Here is a 21555-nt window from a genome sequence, read left to right as displayed (position 1 = left end):
CATAAGTGTTCTTCTTCTAGTTTGAACTTCACAACTATATCATCAATATATACTTCCAAACTTTGTCCGATTAGGTTATGGATGCGTGCATTGCCCTATGGTAAGTTGCACCTGCATTCTTCAATCGAAATGGCATCACCACATATTCATAAGCTCAAGTATGGCCTAGATATCTAAATGTAGTCTTATCTGTGTCTTCCTTGGCCATTCTAATTTGATTTACCCAGCATTCCCATCCATGAAAGACAGAATTTTGTGCTTTGCCACTGCATCCACAAATATGTTTGTCATTGGCATAGGATACTCATGTTTTGGGGTCATTTTATTGATGTTTCTGTCAACGCAATATCTCACTGCCTTGGTAAACACCTTCATAACTAGTACAATATTGGCTAACCATTCTACATACTTTGTAGGTCTTATGAGTCCTTCCTTCACTAGGTTCTCTAGTTAACTCTGTATCTATGTGGTACTGCTACGTCATTGTGTCACATATTGATTTTGGATGTATCTTAAGATCAGGGTGTGACATTGTACCCCACACATATTACAACTAATAAGATCAATAGTGAAGTCGCATTTGGGCCTTAAGTTGCCCTGTCCCCTTGCCTCAATGTGCTCCGTTCAATCTTTTTGATAAATATTTATCACTATATTAAGAATATTAGTAAGTTTTGATAAACTAGATGTACTTCACACACACCAACAACTCCCCTCCCCAACCTCAACAAGCTAAGAAGCTAGTTCTACTGCTAATTATCTCAACTTTATACACGTGTTCATATTTCATAGGACAAAATTTTATATTTACAAATTATTTTAAACGTTTGACGTGGCATGCAAGTTCATAAATTTGTTAAAAATATAAGAGTAAATTTTAGACGCCATTTTTCATTCATTAGATTTTCCCTACTCGCTAGATTCGTAATTAATTATACAATTTGGCCAGATTCGCTATATCTAGACTTTAACATTAAAGTAATTACGAGCAGCATATAAAAGCCAGTTTCGCTCTCTGTCAAATGAAAATCTAAAACAACTTCTTTTCTTCGAAGATTTGCAGTGATGAAAGGAGGAAGAAACCGACCGCAAGTTTCAAACGAGGACGAGAAAACTACTTGCAAGATTCTTCATGACAGTTCCTCTTCAAAACAGAAGGTTGAAAAAAGAAAGCCAAAAAACATTGAGGTCTCTAGTACTAGTAGGCCAAAAAAGACTTCTTCAAGTTCAAGAGGTAATTGTTCCTCCTCATATACAGTTATTCTTCAAATTTGTCCTTGAAATGACAACCTTTTGATAAGTTAAGAAAAACAAATGGTTTTTGCCACATTATTTTAAAATATTTGAGTTTGATGATTGCCAAACATTGGAAGAAAATGAAGGAATTATTTTATTCATTTTCTTTAATCCTTCCTGCTATTCATAACTACAGTCTCGAACTCTCGAGTACTTGTTGGTCTATTTTAAACAATAATTTTTTATGGTTATTTTAGGTCTTAATTGTTTTGGGCTAAGTGGATTTGGGTACAGGTAATGTGAAGTGTGGGTGTTTTCGTTGTTTATGTGGGTTTTATCCGCTTTCATATAGCTTTTTTGGATTATTATTTTTGTATTTCTATTAAGATTCAAGTCTTGCACACGTTTTCAAGTGTAGAGTTATAAGTAATAAGTTTGTCAAAGAATTTTATAAATAAAGTAATAATATTTTATTGCACAAATATTAATTGCTGATATGATGTCTTATAAGAAACCCAAATATTTTTTGAGTTTTTTTTTTTTTTTTTTTTTTGCAATATACCGAAGCATGGTTTGCAGGAAGATTTTATACTATCTGATTCTTAACTCTTTAACCAAACTAAAATTCAAAGACCTTAACCCTTCATTGTTTTGGTGTATGTCAATACACCAGAACATGATATAATTTGCGCTTTTTTATTTGTGTAAAAAATGATAGTCGTAATTTAATTTTTTGTTCAATAACAGGAAATCATGATATTCCCACCAGGACAGAGGCATCGAGTCCAACTGGCTCAAGTGAAAGCGTTGGATCCAATTCCTACCTGTTGAATGTTCCAAAACATGACAAGGAGACTGAAGTAAGCCAAAATAAGGAGTGAAGTTAAGAGAAAAGTGTGCTTCAGTTCAAGCAAAAAGTGATTTAAGGGCAGGCGAATAATGTTCTAGACTTTTATAATCTATTTTCTTTTCTTTAAGTACTTTTATGATATTCTCGTAATCTTAATTTTATGGTTGAATGTTTTATGAGTATTATGAAACCTTTAGTGTTTCTTATAACTATTATGATGTATGTTTATTTTAAATTATGTTTTCTTTAAAGTACGATATTTTTATTCATTAAAGTGTAAATGTTGAAGAAATTGCAAGAGGGTAAAGTGTGGATTTTGTTGGACGGAGGGGATGGTGGAAAGGGTGGGTGGAAGGGAAGAGAGTGAAGAGAAAGAGGAAGAAAGAAATATTGTTTTGCATGAACGAGTTAAAAATATACTATGTACACTACATGTACACAATATGCACATTACATGACATGCTTATAGATTTGAGCTCAATCCAAAAACTCAGAGCTTACAACTCTTTCTTTGAAATCAGAAAAATGAGCAATGAGCTGTGAGTTTTTACAAATTATATGTGGGTATTTTTGTCACATTTTTCTTTTGTGCATGGTGTGCATGGATTGTGCATAAGCTGTTTGTCCTATGTTGGTCCCAACAATAAGAAAATAGGTCATTTCTGTCAATTTCCCTATTAAATAAGGAGAAAATTAGATTGCCATAACTTTATGGCAAATGAGATGTTCTAAATTACTCTAATATCCAAAGAGGAATTGGAACATGAATGCATGGTAGACACGTTATCTTAATCAACTAGGACAAATCTACGAGGAGAGGAATTCAAACTTAGATGAAGGGACAGACGTTATCTTAATCAACTAGGACAAATCTACGAGGAGAGGAATTCAAACTTAGATGAAGGGACAGACACGTTGCTCTAACCAATTGACATATAATTTTTACATAAATATCAATATATAATTTCTCATTTTTTAAATAAGATAATTTTTGCATCTTAGTACTATGATCTAGTGATATTCATTTATTTATAAGTGAAGTCAAATACCTTGAATGACGAGGTCGAAGCCATTTATTTCGTCAACTCTTAGTCTAAATATATCGTTGGATAAAAAAATATAGGCACTAAGGCCTTTCAAAATAATTGGAAATTTTTTATGATTAAACTTTGGTTTTAATCAAAATAAAATTTGACTGTGATAGCTCACTTGTGACATCCTGTTCCAAAATTTATTGTATTTTATTCTCAATAGTAATGAAATTATTAAAATGACCATGAGATGCCACGTGGACCTCAGTTTTCCTTTCACTTTTCCACTCTTAATTTAGTATTGGGTTTTTATCACAAATAATTCTTGAAATTGACCTACTCAATTAAGATGGTCCTTAAAATTTAAAATCAATCAATGTAGTCCCTGAAAATGGTTGTTGCAAATCAATATGGTCATTCCGTCACAATTCCGTTAAAATTTTTGTTAAGTGCTAATGTGGCACATAAATGGGTCCCACAAATTTAATAAAATATTATTATGTGAATAAAAAATATTTAAATAATAAAAACAATTGTTATTTTTTATAATTAAAATATTTTAAAAATTAAAAAAAAAAGGAGGAGATGATTGCCGCACCCACCATTTCTATGACCCCTTCACTCTCTTCGTTTTCTCATAAACCCAGCAACAAACCCCACCATAAACCCAGCAAGAATATAGAATACCAAACCCCCACCACGAAAAGCGGCGAGCAATGCTCCCATTCCGGCTGTACGCAGCCGTTTTGTTCGTCTCCAGTATCTCCCTCCTCTTCCCCCCTTCTGCATCGGGACTCGCTCATTCCCGACGAGAGCGATCGACGGCGGTGATGCATTCGAACTCGGCTCCGCCGCCTGGGCCCGATTCTCCGAAGCCCCCGACTACCGAAACGGTGCCGAATGCGCCGTTTCGTTGAACCGGGAAATGGTGTCCTCCTACGACCCGTCACTGGTCCACATCGCCATGACTCTCGACTCCGAGTACCTCCGGGGGTCGGTAGCTGTCGTGCACTCCGTCAAAAAGAAGGGGAAAAACAAAAGAAAAAAAGAGAAAATCTTCACTCTTTTTTCTGTGTTCAAATGATGAGGGTGAGAAATTGATATTATGAGAGAGAGAGAGAGAGAGAGAGAGAGAGAGAGAGAGTGGAGGTGGAGGATTCACTGGTGGCGATGGAGACGCGACGCAAAGCCTTTGAAAAAACCTCAAAGAGCTTTAAAATCTGGTGACTGGGGGCGATGTGATCCATTTCTGAATAGTGGATTTATGAGTTTACTGTGACTTTCATATGGGGAACTGGATTTTCTCCTTCCAATTTCATTATTTCTGTGAATAGGAGGGGAAGAAGATGATGAACAGTGTTCAATCATCTCTTTCTTTTTTTTTTATTAAGATTTTAATTATAAAAAAAAATAACAATTGTTTTTTATTATTTAAATATTCTTTATTCACATAATAATATTTAATTAAATTTATAAGAGCTATTTATGTGCCACATTAGCACTTAACAGAAATTTTAATAGAATTATGATGGAATGACCACATTGATTTGCAACAACCATTTTCAGAGACTACATTGATCGATTTTCAATTTCATGGACTATCTTGATTGGGTAAGTCAATTTCAGAAATTATTTATGATAAAAACCCTTTAGTATTTATGAATAGTAGTTATTTTTACGAACACATGACCGCAACTCAATCTAGAATTATAACGAAGTAATTATGTCCAAAACTGTGTAAAACTATTCGGGACAATTTCAAAACTTAAACATTGGCTTCGTGCAGTGAGCTTCACTGCCCTGGTCTTGACGACCAAATCCGTGCATGGTCTAGTAATTGAGAACATCACCTGACTGGTGGGCAAATGGCCATTAAAAATACTGTTTTTGTGAGGATTTTAAAATTCTACTTGTTCCATTAGAGCAAGTTCACCCCTAAGTACTTTGCGCTAACATTCAGCGCATTTATCCACTCAAGTGAACAATAATAGACTGGAATGAACAGTAATAGGCCAAAAGCATTTCCATCCCTAAAAAAATGAGCTAGCACCCAGCGCATTTATTTGGTGTGTTTTTTTTTTAAAAGTTTATTTCGGATAAAATTTTTAACCAATTTCGAATAAAATTTCAAATAAACTTAAAAAAAATACACACTAAAATAAAATTACATACTCATCAAATAAACTTAAAAAAAATACACTAAATGAATGTGGTGTAAGGTGGAAGATGAGGGTTAGGTATTTATAGGAAAAAAAATAACTTTTTTTAAATTTTACTGTATTTTTAAAAAAAAAATTCTGTATTTTTTTATATTCTTTAATTAATTTTAATGTAATTAATTAATCTGGACCGTTGGATTTGAAAAATATTCAAATCCAAGAGCCCAGGATCGGCCACATGGCCATACGCCAGCAAATGGCCCGGCTTCTTGGTCAGCCTGTTTTGTGCTGGCCCAGAGACCAGCATGGGCTGGGTGCCAGGCTGTTGCGCGGGCTGGAGGACATGGATAGGGTGCTGGGCTACTATTTGGACTGAGTGCTGGGCAAAGTCCACTCCGATGGACTTGCTCTTACAACACTTCACCATTTCTCCCATTTTGACATGTTCCCTCACGTCTCTCCCCTTCTCTCTCGAACAATTTACTCAACCATAATTGTCATCATTACTCTCACAGTCTCTCCCGCATTAACCTTTACATCACTCTCTCTCCCTCCACTCATTTCACTCAACCTCACAACTTTTAACTCTCTCCCACACCTCTTAGATTCTCTCTCTTTCTCTCTCACACACACACATAGCTCTCTCCTCACTCTCTCCCTCTCGGTGCACATCAAAACACCACCATAACCACTCCCAAAAAAATCACAAATTCACCCAAAAGCTTCCTAAAGACATCTGGAACTTGCCACCATACTTGAAACCACAAAGACCACGTAGCAGAAATAAAGAGTATTTCAAACTCAGACGGAAAGCCGACGAACTTGACCATTTCTCGGTAAGCTCCGACTTTCTTTCCCAAGGCTATCCTTCAAGTTCTAGTGGATTTTCAAGCATGCATGTATGTATTGGTGTGCATGTAGACTTTTTCTAACCTCGTTATTTTTCCGGAAAGTTGTAGGATTTTTCCAAGCTAACCCAGCCAAACTTTGTTGATTTGGTCGTATTTGAAAGTGTAGGACGACTTCCCACAACCCCTAGATCACATATTTGAGCTTGCATGCTCGAAACCCGCTATGCCAAGAAAGTCCCGAATATGGCAATGACTTTTAAGCCAATTTCCCATCACCTCTGACCAAGTTTTGTTCTCTCAAAGAGGTATAAAAACGTTCCCCTCGTCCTAAGTTTCATTTTGATACCTCATGTGGGAAAAATGGTTAAGAAATGACTATGTTGTGTTATTTTAGAAATTTCCGACGAAAATCCCGTTCTTGTGCAAATTAGGGGAAATTAAGTTTATAACTTTGATTATTATTACTTTATTGATTAGCGCAGTAATTTTCTGTTTAGGAGAGGACCATCTGAACGTGTACCGTGAGCACAATAGTTGGACGGGTACATATACCTGTGAGTGGGTATTTGCTTTTAAATATTATATATTTATTTAGTTTTCATTTATATATTTTCTATGTTACGTCTAGATTAGATTAACGTTTATAAGAATTAGTGTATTGACGGAATTTATGAAATTATGCTACATCCTACAGGATGCACATGTATGCGTATTATTATGGGTTACCTTAATTATATCTACGACCATGAATAGTATTGTTGACTAGAATTATCGATTTTATCGTTGCAAGGATTATATTTACATTATTTGCTCATCGTGTGCTACACTGGTGTTTGTACTCACTCGGGCCAAGGCCATGCTTCATGTGTATGTTCACATCGCATCGTACGCTCACTTTGGATCTATTGTAAGTGTCAGTCTTGTCCTAGATTGCTATAGGCAGTTAAGACTTATGTGTGATGTGCAAAGCGCTAGTCTTCACGTGATTGTGGTACTAGAGCGTAAATCATTATTACACTCAGTTTTATTCATGTCAGAATATCTATGCATGAACTTGTGTGTCAGCATATGTCGATGAGCACTCGATATGCAAGATATTGTGATTACCAGATGCTAGGTGTTTATTTAAGAAATATCGTGAAGTATTGCATTCTCGGAATATTACTGTTTATGGTAAGTATTTTCATATTATACGTAGTATATTATGTTTGGAAACTATACTTGTTTTACGGTAAGGAGTTATTACATTTTCAAAAAGGTTTTACAAAGTTTTATTTTTAGGCTCATGCACCCTTGTTTTTTGCCCCTCCAAGAGTTAGCGGCAGTGTTCATGTTGACAAGGATTTCTGGCAAACGCTAATATCGGAGACTACTTCCGATGGTGTAGTTCTTATTCTAATTTTACTGTACTTTACTTATGCTATGACATCACATGTGAAATTAGTTCATTCTCACTCACAAGTGCACTCATACATTTAGGCACTTTAAGGTTTAAATTTACTCACATTTCCACATCACTACACTTTATGGTTTAGTCACCTTTCTGGTGTCGACCAATACAGCTCAATTCGAAGTTCAGGTGGACATTTCGGGTCGGGATGTGTTATCACTAAGTACATTAGTACAATGAATAATACTTGCATTCTCAATAAGGAGAATGTCATATTTCAACATTTGTGAATAATGTATCTTAGTGATATAAATATCATAATTGGAATTGTTCAATTTTTTATTCTTCATTAAAAATCATTACTACAAAAAATATCATTCGAATTGGAGATCATTTATACATACAAACGTATGAAACAAATCAACAGTGCGAATGTCAAGTACTATATTCATAATCAACCGTCTATTGATTTGATACATTTGGATAACTAGTTTTGATGGGAATGAAGTGAATAGAAGAAAACATAAACACTAATTACGATTATTCTTTTTTGTTCAATAAAAAAAAGGCTAAACTGCCAATTTGCCATCTGAATTATCACTCAATTTTTTATTTCCTCCTTGAACTTTTTAATTGGATGGAATGAAAGAAAAATTAACAGCAGGGGGTAAATTGGCCAAAAAAATTAGCTTAAATCCTTAATTTTTCAATTAAAAATGTCAGGAGGGAAATCGAAAGTTAGGTGATAGTTCAAGAAGCATATTGGCAGTTTACTTATAAAAAAAATAGTCTTTTATCATACGCTTACGCATGTCGTAATTGACTATTTTATATTTCTGTCTTCTGCTTTAATTTTAGTTACTTTCAATAAATTTTATATTAAATTTTTTTTAAAAAAGTAATAAACTAAGTAACCAATATTATGAAAGCTTCATGCTTTTGTCTTGTCCCTTTATATATGTAAATGCATATAATACCTTCTTGAAGCAGCTGCTGCGACTAATAAGAAGCTTCCTATATTCTTCAAAAAGGTTTAACCTCCTCTACTGCAAGAGAATCACTTCCTAAAGTGGAGACCTTCGTTCTAACTTCTTCTTTTAAATAGTTTAGGAGTTGTTTGGAAGGTGTATTACACGAACACCTCGTGTGGTTTATTAAGTTTTTACAAAACTCCCTCACATTTGAGACATTACATTAACATCCTCTCATATTTTAACGTTTTAATTCAATTTCACATACTCCCTTCGGTCAAAATTTTGCTAATAAATTGACAAGTTTAACCTTATAACTAGTTAATTAAATAATAGAGAAAATATTTTTAAAAAATTAATTTTTTTACGCCGTCTCACCATCGCCACGTTCATCCCTTTCCTCTACCCCGCCCCACCCTTTCGAAAAAGGTCCAATCTTTGTTCTCTGTATGCATGAACCATACACATGGTCCAGAACATAATGTAGTATTTCCAGATGAGATTATATGCAAAATTTGAGAAACAAAGAACCCAAAATCCAAAAATGTCGAAAAAAATAAGATTTGTGAACCTCATCTCTCACCACTTCCCATTCCCCAGCGCGCTCCCACCCAACCATCCCAACCCAATCTAGATTAGTCCCGCTCCCTCCTCGGATTGTGGTTCCAGATCATACAACCCATAGAATACATGGGTTGCTTTTCATGGCCATGGTGGCGCCAGAACTCTCCGGTGCCAACAACAATGTAGGGTTTTCCGTAGTGGAATGATCAATCTATGGCTTTTTCTTCTTCATAAATATATGACTTATGCTTGGTGGAGGAGTTGAAGGATTTGGGCAGTGAGCAGGCAGGGGCGAATGGTGGTGGTGTGAATAAGTCAAAGAAAGAAAGAGAGAGGGAGAAGTTTTTAATTTATTTTTCTAATATATTTCTTTATTATTTAATTAATTCGTTATAAGAGTAAAGTTGTCAATTTATTAACAAAAGTTTGACTAAAGAGGTTATGTGAAAGTGAATTAAAACATGAGGAGGTGTTAGTATAATGTCTCAAATATGAGGGAGTTTTGTACAACTTTAATAAACCTCAAGGGGTGTGTGTAATTAACCTTTTGTTTGGAAGTACTTTTAAAATTGTTGAAAACGTCTTTTGTGAAATTTTTTTTTGAACAATCTTTAGTAAAATGCAAGTGAATCATCGAAAAGTACTTGAAGTGCTTCTTACAAGAAGCATATAATTTGTACTTCTTGCAGGAAGTACTTCAAGTTTTTTTTAACCCACAAACATTTTTTCGACGACAACGATATATTTACACGAAGGATTACATGATTCAGTCTAAAGTCACACAATAAGTCAGTCATAATAGTTTGACTTGAACTCGTCATCGACAAGAATTGAACCTAACACCTGCAAAGTCCACTCTCTCATCAATATGAGATTTATTCTCAACACGCACCTCACGTGTTGGCAAATTGTCAAGCCTAACACGTGGATAACACAAATAGGTTACAAGAAGCACATGTGGCAGTTGACATCACACATGGGACAACCTATTTTTGATACCATGTAAAAAGTTAATGTTCCACCATGTAAGAATGTGATGGCAAAGTTCCCCATATTGCAAATTGATTCTTTTTTCTGATCAACGTTAAATTCATTCTCAACACGTTTAAATAAAAAAAAATTAGATTCACAATTGAAAAATAAACAAATAAAACACATTATACGCTTCTTCTTTTTTTTGTCAAATACGTTATACGCATTAAGAATGTGGATTTGCCAAGACAGTTATTTTGGTTTTAGTAATAGATGCCAAAGTTAAATACGTACGAGACACATGTGATGTTCAGATGTTCAAAGTTTTATCGCAATAAGGGATGGAAAACTTGAATTTGTCCCCTAAACATAGGTCGAATTCCACGCTGCCTTCAATGGCCCCTCTAGTTTCACTTCACTCATTTGTTGCACTCACTTTGTCCTTCACCATCAAAATATATCAACCAAAAGACGTTGAAATTGCCGAAATCGCACAAACGCGCACGACTTCTGCAAATAATAAATAAACCAAAAGTTCCTATTAAAAGTTAGAGGAAAGCAACAACCTACTACTGCAATCTGACAATATTTTTCTTCACTGGTAAGTAAAAGATCTTATGTTTAATTATGTCTATTGCGAGCTCAAACCAATTATTATAACAAAATCCATTGCGTGCCTTAGTCCAAATCCCCTACCCTTAAGTGCAAATATATCGAAGTATTCAAAATAAAAACTTAAACAAATAGAGAGGAGATTTTTTACTTAAGAACCGGTTCACGCCTGTATACAAACTCGTCAACAAAAAGGATTTCCTTGACAAATTATGTGACCAATGTCATAAGCTCTTAGTTTTGTGATGCTACTTGATTCATACCTGTCGAGAGACTTGCAAATTTTACAATTTCATGCTCCCCTGTAATGGGGTGATAAGGCCATCAGAACCCTTGAGACAGATTGATGCATGGGATCTCCTTGTTTTTCGTATCTTTCAATTTGACGAAGCGATAGCAGTGTCGGATTGGATTCTTTCATGCAACCGATACAGCAGAGTGGACTTTGACATCTGAGGTTCCCTTTCCAAGACAACAATCATATCCTTGACTGATATACTACGAGCCATCCTTGTCTGAGTCGTGGTAACTTGGTTACTTCCGGCTTTTCTGGAAGTAGCTGCGCAAAGTATAAACATATAAATACATAAACGGGCAATTAACAAGGCACCAAATGAAAAACATTCACAACAAACATCCAGCCAAAATATAGACTCTGAATTATGGATGGCAAACGGGAATTTGCCAAAAGAAATGAAAACTAAAAAGCGATTTTGATAAAGAAACAATTATAACACTGCTTGCATCCTGGGTAAAAGCATTAGAAGGATGGTTATGTTACTCTAATCAAAACAAAGGTGCTCCTTGGTGGAAGCCACACCTGCCCTGTTTTAGTTTCGGAGATTAACAAAAGGATTCTCGTGCAGACAGCTGTCAAGCCGATTTCCTTGCATTCAAAGAAATTGTATACAGAAGTAGTACACATTGCACAAATAGAAGCAAATTTGTGGGCATGGCACTTAATAAACTTTTGTAGTCCGAGGCGATTACACCAATATTCAGATAATTATGTGTAAATGAATATATGCCAACTCGTCCACTTGTATGAAATGAGAAGAGTTGTATTATGTTACTCGTGTAAATCCAAGATGTGTGCATTTGCCGTTAGCATCAATCTTATAGAATAAATCCCCTTTGCTGATTCACTTTGTTTGCCAAGGAATAATGAAATCTGAAGGTACTGACATATGGCTACTATATACTTACCAAATCATTTATTTGACAAACGATGTAGCTAAATGATACCTACCAGCTGCAGCAACAGGAGCAGCAACACCCTTTTTCTCTGCTTCTTGACTCTCCATAATTCTTCCAGCTGTAGATGTAGGTGTGCGGTTTACACCTTGAACTGGCTGGGATCTAGATGCTACATCAATCTCACCATCACGTTGTTTCCGTGCTTGTGCCATAAGTTTCCATTTTGAGAACATGTCATCTCCCCCAACGGCCGCAAGGGCAGCAACATTTGCTGCTGCTGCTGTCCTCATTTTGTCATTGTCCTTTTTGTTTGTCTGCACCAAGTCGGAAGCCACAGAAGACTAAATGATCTATTGGTTTTAGATGTATACCTTTAAGGCTGAGTGAATTCCTCATACCTTAAATGATTTAGGATGGCCTTCATCCTTCTCCTTATCATACACATATACTCGTAAATGTATGTAATATATAGTTTGCACTAGTAGCTTATCATGTGTGCATTGTAAAAATATGAAATATAATGTTTAAAGGGAGACTCACTTCATTAAGCTTCCAGAGCTTTTCTGCCTCAGCCCGCTTCTTTTTACGTTCTTCTCTAGGCTTCCGATTGAGATCAATAATTTGTTGCCGAACATCAGAGGTAGTAATAGTGTGGTGTCTTGACTTTTCAGCATCAACCCACTAGCACAAGGACATTGAATCGAAGTAAGGAAATATATAATGCAAGAGAATTCCTGTTCAGCAGGAACAAAAATTGAAAAACAAACCTGCTTTGACAGTAGGATCAAAGTATTTATAAGCCTCCTCATCCTTTCCTCAACACACTGAAGATTAAGTTGGCAGGGGAATAAGATAACGTGTGAGTTTTTCATAATAATAAAGAACATGGTAGTTAGCACCTCACCATTGACAAGCATCGCTCTACATCGTGTCGTACACTTTTCAAACCGCATTTGACCACTATCAAAGACACATGTGTAAGTCCTATCATGTTAATATTACTTTTCGTGAGAGGAACACTGTTTAAGAAGTTTATCATAAAATAAAAAATTAAAAGACACATCTATGATAAATAGATAAGCAAAGAATTATAACTGATTTCCCCTATCTTTTTCTGCAATGGAGCCTTCTGCAAAATCAGCCTTTCCTCTTCTTCTTGCACAAATTTTCGAGAGGCTTCTGAAGCTTTACTATGCTTCTTGGGCCCTGAAAATAGCAGCTCTTCCTCTTCCTGTTTTCATCAAGAATTTCAATGGGTTCTGACTTCTGAGCAAATTTAAACAAAAGAGGTGTCGATTTTCACTTACTAAAACTCCATAATATAAAAGAATTGAAGATGTCAACAGTGTACCTCGAGATTGACTCCACTGACAGAAGTGACATCATTCAGTTCTGCTATATCAACAAAGGTCCCAGATACTTTTTGCTTCTTACTGAGGAGACCCACAACATAAGAAAGTTATAGGGAAATAGAGAATGAGATTATTCAAACTGTGACACAACAATTAAATTTTATTTTACCTTGATTGCGACGGTGATGAACCAAGTGTTTCGAGTGGCTTGTTTTGGCCAAGAGAACGTTTTTTTGGAAGGGTTTTCTTACAAGCCCCAGAAGGAGAGGTTCCAGATGTTATCCGAGGGCCTAACTGGTAAGAATGCCAAGCAGAAAAGACATCAGCCATTAATGAAGTGGAAAGATCATCCTGTTCATACCAAGTGAAAATCGACTTTTAAAGACAAACATATTGCAGGACAAAGTAAACTGCTGAAGGAAGTTAAAACATGAAACTAGCTCATCCAATAAGGCGCATCAAAACAATATAATGAGGAAACAAGTGTAAAGGATAGTATTGTAAAAGACTCAGTTAGTGATAAAACTTAGAGTTGGTTAATTTTTTGAGTTTGTTATATTAGGTGGCAAGTTAGTTATAAGGTTAGAGTTATGTGAGAGAGTGAATAGTTGTATATAAACAACAATAGTGTAACTTTATTGATTCATTCAATGAAATTCAGCTTTCCTAACATGGTATCACCCGCCATTTGTCCACCGACTTGATCCAAATCCTAGGCTTTCCCGCTCAACGCTTCTCTGCTAGGCTTTCCCGCTCAAAGCTTCTTTGCTAAGCTTTCTTCCAAACCCTAATTTCTTCCATGGCCGCCTCTGCTTCTCCTTCTTCTGAGTCGGCGACGCAGATTCATCCTTCTTCTCTCTCCAATTCCAGTTCTTCTCTCTTTGCACCTTCAATTACGATCCAAAATATTGGATCTATGGTGCCAATCAAGCTGACCACGACCAATTACCTTACCTGGAGTGCACTGTTTGCTCCGATCTTCCGTCGCTATAACCTCACCAGAATTCTTGATGGCTCAGTACCTCCTCCACCTCAATTCACCTCTAATGCTGCGGGAAATAGAATCTTGAATCCGGAATATGTTTCTTGGTTTGAGAATGATCAGAACATCCTAATCTGGATCAATTCCATGCTCTCTGAATCCATCATTCCTTACACTGTTGGAGTCACCACATCCAGAGAGCTCTGGGCAAAATTGGAGTCACGCCTCACGACGGCCTCTCAATCGCACATCCATGAGCTCCGATCACGTCTGCGCAGCATCTCAAAAGGCGATTCCACTGCCGCTCACTATCTTTAACAGATCGAAGAAATTGCTGATGCTTTTGCCAGTGCTGGTACTCCGATTGAAGATTCCGAACTCATTTCCGTTACTCTTCATGGTTTACCACCAGAATATGAATCGTTTGTTGATGCAATTCAATTCCGGCTTGGTTCCACCACTCTTGATGAACTACATGGTCTTCTTCTCAGTAAAGAGATTCAGGTGACAAATCGGAAGAAAGTTACTTCATCTGTGCAAATTCAGGCCTTCAATTCCACCGCTGGCATTCTTCCTACTCCCCCGTCTCAGGCGTTTGTTGTTCAACATACATCACAAGGTCGTGGTGGTAATCGCTAGTTCTCAAACCCTAGACATTTTCAGGGATGAGGCAATTTCAGATCTAATAACTATCGATCAAATTCATCTCGTAACAACTATCAAAGGGACAATCGTGGTGGTCGATCCAATTCAAATTTCTCTGGAAGAAAGATTCCATGCCAAATTTGTCGTCAATATGAGCATGATGCAATTGAGTGCCCTCAGCGCATGAATCCACATTATTCCAATCACTCCAGCACTGTTTCTCCTTTTGATATGGCTGCAAGCACACAATCAACTCAACCTACCTGGATTGTTGATTTTGGCGCTAGCAATCATATGGCAAATTCCTACAAGACTTTGCAAAATCCAAAGCCTTACTCCGGACCTTAGCAAGTTTACATTGGTGATGGCAAAGGTTTGCCTATTCTTCACTCTGGTTCCTATACATTACTTACTCCTCATCACAAATTTCAACTTAGTAAAGTGTTACATGTTCCTCATTTGAAACACAATTTGCTTTCTGCAAATTAGTTTCTTGTTGATCATTGGTGTTCTATGCATCTTTATCCCTTTCACTTTGCTGTGAAGGATATTTCTTCAGGGGAGGATGCTTTTTAAAGGTCCTGTAAAAGATAGTTTCTATCACTTTCAGCCACCATCTTCTAGCTCTATGCTCAGTCCTCATAATGCTCTTGCTGCTTCTGTTCATGCTTCCAGAGATCTTTGGCATCAAAGACTTGACCATCCTTCTCTGAAGATATTAAATAAATTGGCTGCTAAATCTTGTATCTCTCTGTCTAGTGGCTCAAACAAGTCTATTTGCCATAGTTGTGCCTTAAGTAAAAGTTCTAGATTGCCATTTACTCCTGTCTCTTGTTATACAAGTAAGCCATTAGAGCTACTACACATAGATGTTTGGGGCCAGCATCTGTTACCTCTGTGAATGATTTCAGATACTATGTCATCTTTGTTGATGACTTTACAAAATATTGTTGGTTCTATCCCTTGTAATATGAATCCAATGTGTTCTTTACTTTTGTTAAATTCAAAGGTCCTGTTGAGAATCTGCTTCATACCAAAATTGTTACTCTCAGATTAGACTCTGGAGGTGAATTTCTTAGCACTCAATTCTCAAACTTTCTTGTTGAGAATGGTACAAGTCATCAACTAAGTTGTCCTCACACTACTCAATAAAATAGCTGTGCTAAGCACAAGCACAGACACCTAGTTGAGACTGCTAGAACACTGTTAACAGTTTCCAAAGTTCCTCATCCCTATTGGGATCATGCTTTTTCCACTACTGTCTTTCTTCTTAATCGATTACCTACTACCTCCAGATCATCTCTATGGGAATGTTTATTTCACAGATCACCTATCTATACCACTCTAAAAACTTTTGGGTGCAGTTGTTTTCCATGGTTACAACCCTATTCCAAATCTAAGCTAGATCCCAAGAGCAAGCTCTGTGTGTTTTTAGGCTATAGTCTCAATCACAAAGGTTACAAATGTCTGGATCTTAGTACAAACCAGTTATATATTTCCAGGCATGTGCTCTTTGATGAAAGCAGTTTTCCCTTTCATAATATTGCAGTTTCTCAGTGTCCTACTCTCCCAAGTGCATCTTTATCTTCCAATACCATTCCTTCTCACCTCACTTCCTCACAACCTTCTACCATACCCACTTCATTTTCTCCATCAACTTCATCCATTCCAATCCCTGCAGCTCCTTCATTATCTTCACCTTTATCCATTCCTCTTAATACCCATCCCATGCAAACCAGGTCCAAATCTGGTATTTACAAACCCAAAGCCTATTCTGCAACCAAGCATCCTCTCCCTTCTCATCTTTCCTATGATTTTGTTCCCACTACCTAAACCCTCAATACTGCATTCTTGCATGGAACTCTCTCTGAATCTGTCTTTATGCAACAGCCCCCTGGCTTTGAGGATGCAGCTCATTCCACTCATGTGTGTCAATTACATAAGTCCCTATATGGACTTAAACAGACCCCTCGAGCTTGGTATGAAAAACTGCATGGTGCATTGAAACATCTTGGATTTACTGGATCTCAGTCTGATCACTCCTTGTTTGTCAAAAAGGACCCCATGGTTTTTGTCTTGGTTTATGTTGATGATATCATTGTCACAGGACCATCCACTGCAGCCTGCAAGCATGTTATTTCTCAACTCAGCTCACTCTTTCCTATCAAAGACCTTGGTTCTCTTCACTGTTTCTTGGGTATTGAAGTTAAGAGATCTTCCAAAGGCATCTTTATTTCACAAACCAAGTATATCTTGGATCTTTTGAAGAAGGCTCACATGGATGGATCCAAACCATGTGTAACTCCTCTCATTACATCTAAGTTGGATCACTCATCTCCATTGCTTGAAAATCCTGCAGAATACCGATCTTTAGTTGGTGCTCTACAGTATCTAACCTGGACTCGGCCAAACTTATCTTTTGCAATCAATCTTGTCTGTTAGTTTATGCACAGTCCAAGGCAATCCCATTTTCAAGCTGTCAAACGAATCCTCAGATATCTCAAGGGGTCTATTGACATTGGTCTTTGGTTTTCCAAATCCACATCTGTTCCAGGTCTCAAAGCCTTCTCTGATGCTGATCGAAGATCAACTGGGGGTTACTGCATTTTTACGGGATCTTCTCTCATGAGTTGGAGTGCTAAGAAGCAACAAACCGTTGCTCGTTCTTCCACAAAGGCTGAGTACCGATCTCTAGCAAATACTGCAGCTGAAATCACATGGATATGTCAGTTGATTACTGATATTGTCCTCAACTCGGGTGTGACAATCAATCTGCAATCTCTCTTGCTAAGAATCCTTTGTTTCATGCTAGAACAAAGCATGTTGAGATTGATTACCATTACATCCAAGAAAAAGTGTTGTCAAAGGCCATTTCAGTTCATTTTGTTTGCACCAAAGATCAGATTGCAGATATTTGCACCAAGTCAATATCCAAAGACAGATTTCATCTTTTACGATCCAAATTGTCTCTTCGTACTCCTCAGTTCAGTTTGAGGGGGGGATGTAAAGGATAGTATTGTAAAAGACTCGGTTAGTGATAAAACTTAGAGTTGGTTAATTTGTTGAGTTTGTTGTAATAGGTGGCAAGTTAGTTATAAGGTTAGAGTTATGTGAGAGAGTGAATAGTTGTATATAAACAACAATAGTGTAACTTTATTGATTCATTCAATGAAATTCAGCTTTCCTAACAACAAGGGGGTGTATTATTACTGATTAATGAACAACTACACTCCAAACCAGTTATATGTCATATCATCTGTGAGTCATGAGAAATCGGATAAACATTACAGGACATAAAGATACAAAATACATATTTTCTGCTTTACGACCATTGCAAAAGAGCGCCACAATAGGAGTAGCCACTCTCATGTACGTAGTTCTATAAATAGTTCTCAATAGAGTACACTTCAGAAAACACATCAATAAAAATATAGGAAGTATCTATCATGACCAAACAAAAGCATATGTAGAGGAAAATGTAGATGAGGGGAATGGAATTACCGAGACACTAGGATTGACTTGCATCGTGAGGGAAGGAGAAACAGAAATTGTGGGCAATGTGCTTTTAGATGATGAAGGAGCAATGCTTACAGATGTTGAAGCGCCTAATCTAGAAGACTTCTCTAAGACTTCATTCATTGGAATTCCAGATGATGCATTTCCCTGTTCAAGTAGTGCAGCAGAAACAGAAGGCAATCCCTGTGAATCAGGCAATGAGGGGTTGTGTTGCTGCCTAATAGTCTGATTAAACGATCCCTGTTTGACATATGCCATTGATGACAAGGGATCGGAACTCTGCTCTTTATTTGACGATTTACAAGGACCGGGATTCTGTTCTAAAGTAGCATTATTGTTCAAGTGAGAACAAGATCCACCTTCCAGTCTACTAGGGTCATTCATAGAATTTTGACTCCCCATTTTGGACATACTAATGATGTTCATTCCATGTGCTTGCCCACCTGACTGAGCAGAACCCATGCTTTGATGTTGTAGACTTTGCCTTGGTTGTGCATCAAAAGGTTGCTGTTTGACAGGCAATGCAGAAGTATTGATCCTTGTCCCTGAATACGGGTGAAAAGTACCACCAGCATTTCCATGCATACTAAGTGATGACTCTGAATAGTGCAATTGTTGTTGCTGTTGCTGTGGCTTGTTAAATACTTGCGTAGGAACTGAGGAGCACTCCCTTTCTTGATCCGAAGCTACCACACAAGAGGGTGGCATTTGACTGACTTGCATTCCATCAGAATCTGAGAAAGATTCTATCTCTGAAAATTTTCTAGCACTGTTTTCAACTGGATGCCTTGAATCAGTCTGCACCTGAACTGTTGAAGGGGGAATGTGTGATGGGTCAGTGTGAGAATTGGCACCTCTCGGATGAACTTCAAGTGAATGAGGATCCTTCAACTGTGTGGCATCTACACTACTAGATAGCATCCTTGGAGTATGTTTCTGCACTGAGACCTGCATGGTAACCAGTGTATGACTAGGTTGCAAGATTTTCTTGCGGATTTTCTCTTTTGTGATGTGATTTATATCCGTGTTCCACTTATAAAGCATAGAAGGGGCAACAACTTTGTGCGGACCGCTCTAGTAAGTCACCCAGGACTCAAAGGGCGGATGACAAATAGTATATAAAAATATAAGGTGCTAAGAATGCCATCTCATTAAAATATGGGAATAAGGAAAGCGGAAAATTTGTGGTACTCCATAATCCATGAAGAGACTGAGGTGTCAACTTCACTCCCTTGGTTCACTGGTTTTTTTTTTTTTTTTTTTTTTTTTTTTTGGATCAAAGACAATTTCACTCAGAATTCAGCCTTGAAAGGGGCACTACCCACAACCACAAGGGTGCAATACAAGTACACCACCACCATGATAACAATCCCAATGACCCCCGCCCTCCGGAAGTTGTAATTCTAGTTAAAATTTTGTTCTAACTCTCCCTAGTGCATAACATTCAATGAGAGACTCCACCAAGAATACCAAACAAACCCATTTTTGAAAACTAGGTGAGCACAATCCTAAGTTGGAAAACTTACCATAATTTCATCTTAAATCCATTTTGCATGAAATTTAATTTGGATGTCACTCTTATTTTAACATGTAAACAGTCCAATTTCCTTAAAACAAATTCATTCGCCAGTCAGTCTCCAAAATTTCCAGATCATCAAAATTACTAAATCTTACTTATTCTAAACAAATTAAACCTCACTCATAGTGAACCGTCACCAGCACACTCAGTAAACATATTGACTATCAAGTTATCAACACACAACCGACCTCCACAGCACAAGAAGTCCACATAATCAATCTCATGCTTTTATAACATAATCCCAATCAACACATCTGTACAACCAAATTACCCGAAAAACAAAAAAAATATGTAGATCTTTCTAGCCTCCATCTTAAGCCTGTTGAGGTCAATATAATTTTTCAGTACTTTCAATCTCTTAGAATCAAACAGAACTTCATTGTAGTCATAAAAACACATAAATTTCCTCAAGCTCATACCCACATTTCAACAAAATCAAAACTCACAGCCTTTACACCATCATACCATCCTTTTACTTCATCAAAATGATAGGGAATCAGGGAAAGATCTTTTACCTTCCTTGTCTGGTGATCACAATCCTTGCAGCCGCACAAAAATTCAAAAGCAATTTTTTCTGCTCCCAGTAAAACCCTGAAAAAAGATTTAACAAGCAATCCAAAAACACTTAAATTCAGTAAAACCCAGAACAAGCAAAGAAAGTAAAAACAATAACCCATATAACAATTCTTTTTAAGAAAACTTACTCAACAAGCTTTTTCTTCTCCAACACGCAAATGGCGTTTCGGGTTTTTGTGAGCTCAGAGTTGACAAAACCCGAAAAGGCTTCTGGGTTTTACTCTGGCAGAAGAGAAAATTTCTGGGTCGCTTTCCCTTCCCAATTAGTAAATGAAAAATGGGTGTAACTCGAAAGGGAAAATGGCGATGGGGCTTGCGATGGAGATGTTTTGCTGTTTCACTTTTGATTTTTGGGTGAAAATTACGCTTCGATTTCTGGGTTTCTGGCGATTTTGGGGAAATTAGATTCAATCTCTCCAGTTATGAGAATTAATGTGAACAGCTTGACGACGAGTATTACAGAGAAAATAGTTTTTACCCCTTTGACACTGAAATCTTGAAAACCCTAAATTCGTTGGAGCATTTCGCTTCGGACCCAGAAGAAGAGAAGTTAAGAGAATGAAAAAGGAGGAAGAAGAACCAGAAGCTCAGAGGGTGGGACTCCTCTCTGCCCGGCAACGAAAACTCAATATCATTTTGCTTTTTTTTTTTTTTTTTGAACTTTGAGGGAGGGAACGATGGTTTTACTGTTGTTATTTCAAATGGAAACTCAAGAGCCACCGCAAGGGCAAATACCCACTTTAAACAACACCGATATTATCTTCAGTTTAATAAATACCATCTACATAATCTGTCAAGTGTGAGGATTTATACACAATGCCTTGATGGAGGGAATGATGGTTTGGAGAGGCTATTAAGGATACTTATGTAAATGAAACTGTTAGTTAATACTTAGAAATGTAATTCAATATTAAATGAAACTGTTAGTTAATACTTAGAAATGTAATTCAATATTTGATATTAGTTAATCAGGTTAAATGTGTAATTAGTTAGTTGGAGTAGCTAATGGTGACAGCTGTAAATGAGTTGTATATATACAACTATAATGTAACTTTATTTAGTTAGTAAATGA

The 21555-nt window shown here is 36.8% G+C and overlaps 2 protein-coding genes across 9 annotated transcripts; one reads left to right on the top strand and one right to left on the bottom strand.

Annotated features, from left to right (window-relative positions):
* Nucleotides 1-988: 988 nt before the first annotated feature.
* Nucleotides 989-2360, top strand: LOC126614866 (uncharacterized). The gene is made up of 2 exons (XM_050282547.1): nt 989-1234; nt 1984-2360. The coding sequence occupies exons 1-2, from the start codon at nt 1066-1068 to the stop codon at nt 2115-2117; spliced, it is 303 nt and encodes a 100-aa protein (XP_050138504.1). The 5' UTR covers nt 989-1065; the 3' UTR covers nt 2118-2360.
* Nucleotides 2361-10328: 7968 nt separating this feature from the next.
* LOC126614860 (transcription initiation factor TFIID subunit 4b-like) lies at nt 10329-21160 on the bottom strand. Of its 8 annotated transcripts, none has more exons than XM_050282540.1 (11): nt 20612-21160; nt 20423-20498; nt 18314-19276; nt 13355-13536; nt 13185-13266; nt 12929-13064; nt 12738-12817; nt 12601-12657; nt 12374-12514; nt 11886-12147; nt 10760-11195 (listed from the first exon to the last, which is right to left on the bottom strand). In XM_050282540.1, exons 3-11 carry the CDS (start codon nt 19247-19249, stop codon nt 11014-11016), a joined length of 2058 nt encoding a protein of 685 aa, XP_050138497.1. In that variant the 5' UTR covers nt 19250-19276; nt 20423-20498; nt 20612-21160; the 3' UTR covers nt 10760-11013. The 8 variants fall into 8 exon arrangements, 7 of the variants coding, with proteins under 7 accessions (XP_050138497.1, XP_050138499.1, XP_050138493.1 ...); XM_050282542.1 differs by having other exon boundaries at nt 18314-19137; XR_007620551.1 differs by lacking the exons at nt 20423-20498; nt 20612-21160 and adding an exon at nt 10329-10534 and having other exon boundaries at nt 10900-11195; nt 18314-20410.
* Nucleotides 21161-21555: the final 395 nt, after the last annotated feature.

The sequence above is a fragment of the Malus sylvestris genome, chromosome 3 (genome assembly GCF_916048215.2).
Source record: "Malus sylvestris chromosome 3, drMalSylv7.2, whole genome shotgun sequence".
In the NCBI taxonomy this organism is placed as follows: domain Eukaryota; kingdom Viridiplantae; phylum Streptophyta; class Magnoliopsida; order Rosales; family Rosaceae; genus Malus; species Malus sylvestris.
Note: the sequence above shows the minus strand (reverse complement) of the source record. Positions and strands in the feature narration are given on the sequence as shown.